This window comes from Elephantulus edwardii, unplaced genomic scaffold (assembly GCF_000299155.1).
Source record: "Elephantulus edwardii isolate Elephantulus edwardi_28Jun2011 unplaced genomic scaffold, EleEdw1.0 scaffold00033, whole genome shotgun sequence".
NCBI classification, from domain to species: Eukaryota; Metazoa; Chordata; class Mammalia; order Macroscelidea; family Macroscelididae; genus Elephantulus; species Elephantulus edwardii.
Genome location: NW_006399783.1, coordinates 15,056,153 through 15,059,497, shown reverse-complemented (window position 1 = coordinate 15,059,497; position 3,345 = coordinate 15,056,153). Strand labels below are relative to the sequence as shown.

General features: G+C 51.5%; 1 protein-coding gene across 1 annotated transcript in view; it reads right to left on the bottom strand.

Moving 5' to 3' along the window:
- The window catches only part of LOC102844029 (chromosome unknown open reading frame, human C5orf47), a 32,827-nt gene extending 31,262 nt beyond the window's left edge, over positions 1–1,565 (bottom strand). Inside the window, exon 1 of the mRNA XM_006884429.1 lies at positions 1,250–1,565. Coding sequence (XP_006884491.1) covers positions 1,250–1,565 — 316 coding nt within the window. The remainder of the gene's footprint in view (positions 1–1,249) is intronic.
- Between the last annotated feature and the right edge of the window lie 1,780 nt (positions 1,566–3,345).

Here is a 3,345-nt window from a genome sequence, read left to right as displayed (position 1 = left end):
TATTTTGCTTTGTCATCCCATGCTGCCTTTTGAAATCTTCTATTCAACTATTTAGTATCTTGAATTCTTCCTTCTGCTTTGGCTTCTCTGTGCTCCAGTGCAATTTTCAGTCTCTTCTGACATCCATTTTGGTCTTCTCTTCCTCTTCTGTCTTTGCAATGGCCATTTGCACTCTTCCTAGATGATACCTTGATAACCTCCCACAGCTCATCTCATCTTCGTGCATTCGTGTTCAAGGCCTCAAACCTGTTCCTGAGATGATTCTGATATTTAGGTGGGATAGACTCAACGTCGTATTTTGGTTCCTGTGGATTTGGTAAAAGGAAAACTCATTAAGTAGGATTGACGCAGTGATGGTTAATAGCAGGTAGAAACATACAGTTGTAAAGTTAGCGCAAGACTGAACATTGTTTCATTATATTGTTGCACACAGGGACTCTGGGAGCTAGAAACCACTCAGGCCACCTAACAGCACCACCAGCCAAGTGATCTGACTCACCAACTTCACTACATCAAGTCCTCCATGACTATAGGGGTAAAAAAGGCTCCAACCATTCTGTGACCTGTCCTCTAACATCTGTAGCTTATGTCAAATGACATTCATCTTCATTATCCGCTATCCTTTTCCAGGTCACACCATGACATGAACTCAGGGGTTCAACGCTCTTTTCTGCCCTCACTGTGGTGGCTCAGTGGCAAGGAGTTGCACTGTCACCCTGAAGGCAGGTGGTTGGAATCTACCCACTGCTCCTCAGGAGGAAGATGGGCAATCTCCTCCCGTGACATTCACAGCCTCTGAAAACTCGCTGGAGGGTCAGCTCTGGGTCGGTTCCGACCCGACAGCACACACCTCCCCGAGCCTGTCGTCTAGAACTTGGATGACGGACAGCGGAGCCCTGGCCGCCAACCAGGGAAGAGGCTTCCGCGGGACTCTGCAGCCACTGCTGCGGAGCACGAGGATGGCTGCCAGAGGCTGACAAGAGGGCTGATGGACAGGAGTCTGGGGGTGCAGCTGAGGGCGGAAAGGAGGGTCCACGGGGTGGAGTGGGGGTGGTGGGGGTGGCCTCCAGGCCCAGCAGCTAATTTACAGGAAGGCCGGTTCCGAACAAGATGGCAGCGAGGCGGAGCAACAAGAGGGCAGGAGGGCCGACTGACGGCACACGTGCCGCCAACAAGAAGGGGGTGTGGGAGGGGATGGTGGCCGGGGTCGTCCCGCACCCGCCCCACCGCGTCCCCTCAGTCACGCCACCTGCACGCGCCGTCGGCCTGCAGCCACTCTGAGCCCTCCACGCTCTCCGCTGAGGGGAAACTGAGGCCACGGACCCCTGAGGACCGGCCCCAAGGGCCCTCTCGGGGGCCGGAAGCCGCTCTTCGCCGCCCCGGGTCCCCACTTCCGCTCCCGGTGGCTCCTCCTGACCACAGTGCCCCCTGAACGGGGCGCACTGCCCGTGACCCCGAGCCCGGGGCCCGCTCAAGTGCAGGACGTTGCCACACTGATGAGAACCGAAGCGGGTCACATAGACGAAGCGGGCCGAGCTCCCCGGCTGCTCTCCTCGGGCCGCCATCGGGCTGTGACGCCCTAACCCGCTCTGGCGTCCCGCCGTCGCCGCAGAGCACGACGGGAACGTGGAGTGGCGGCCACAGGACCGCAGACCGGGCTGCCCTGTGAGAGAGAGGTTGACGGTGGGGACGCCCAGCACTCTGGAGCTGTGGACTGGGGCCCCGAAGAAGGGGAATGGAGGGAACCAGAGGGAAAGGAGCAGAAGGCTGCTCCCTTGAGGAGGGTAGCAGAACACTCTGAGGGAAAGTGGAGTGAGGATTTGGGCACCAGATCCAATGAGGTGATGCTACTTCGTGTTGTTAGGTGCCATCGAGTGCAGTACGACACAAAGCGACCAGTGGACATGAACCCAGCCCTATCTATCCTGTGCCATCGTCATCATCTCTGATACACTTGACTCCATTGCTGCAGTCACTGTGTCAATCCTGTCGTGTTGAGGGTCTCCCTCTCTCTTTCACTGACCCTCCACCTTTCCAAGCATTCTGTCCTATTCCAAGGATCAGCTCCTCCTAACAACATGCTCAAAGTTTGTAAGATGAAACTTTACCATCCTTGCCTCCACAGCGCATGCCGGCTGCACCTTCTCTAGAATGTGTTTGTTCTTTTGTTAGTCCATGGCTCTACGAGGAGAAATATCCCGAACAGATCATTTGGGAAGCTGGGCTCTAAGAGGAGGAATGTGTCACCAGGATTGGAGGAAGACACATCAACAATTGCCGTATGCTGATGACACAACCCTGCTTCCTGAAACTGAGGAAGACCTGAAGCGCCTGCTGCAGAAAGTCAAGGACTACAGCCTTCAATGTGGATTGAAGGTCGATTGGCAGCATCACCATAGACGATGAAGAGATTGAGATAGCAGCTTTAGTTTGCTTGGTTCCACAAGCAACACTCTTGATACTAGCAGTCAGGAAATTAAAAGACGAATTGCATTGGGAAAGTCTGTTGTCAGAGACCTCTCCCGAGTACTGTAGAGCAACAATGTCAGTAAGGAGACTAAGGTGCACCAGGTCCAGAACGTAGTTTTTGCAATTACTTTCTATGTATCAGAAAGCTGTACAATGGTAACTGGATTAACAGAAGGAGACCGGGTGCCTTTGAGCTGTGGTGCTGGGAAGAGTATTGAATGGACTGCTAAGAAAATGAACAGGTTCATCGAGGAGATGGTGAGACCAGGCTGCTTCTTGGAGGCAAGGATTCTGAAGATTCATCTGACATATTTTGGACATGTTGCAAGGAGGGACCAGTCCTTGGAGAATGATGTCATGCTTGGGAGGGTGGAGAAGAAGACTCTTGGGGAGATGGATTGACTCAGTGACTGGGGTAATGGGGGTAGGTGTGTCAGAGACAGTAAGGTTGGCTAAGGATACAGAGCAGATTCAGAGCTGTTGTACATAGGGTTGCTATGAGTAGCTGGCAACTTGACGGCATATAACAACAATACAATTACTAGAAGCAAAGCTTCCTTTGGTTTCACACATTATTCAGTTTAAGGCACTTATCTGAATTAGAACCTTAAATAACTTTAATGTGTTTCATTCTCTTCCTCCAGAAGGTCTGTGAAAGAATTGTATGGAGTCAATGTTCTTGTCTTATTTTTAAAATGGCATTTTATTTTGTTTGAGGTGAAAATTTACATGGCAAATTAGGTTTCCTTTTAATTTTATGCAAATTTTCAATGCCATTGCTTAAAATTTTCACACTGTGCCACCATTTTCATCATTTCCATTGAACAGGTTTGAGGCCTTGAACACTAATGAGCGAAGACCAGATGAGTTGTGGGA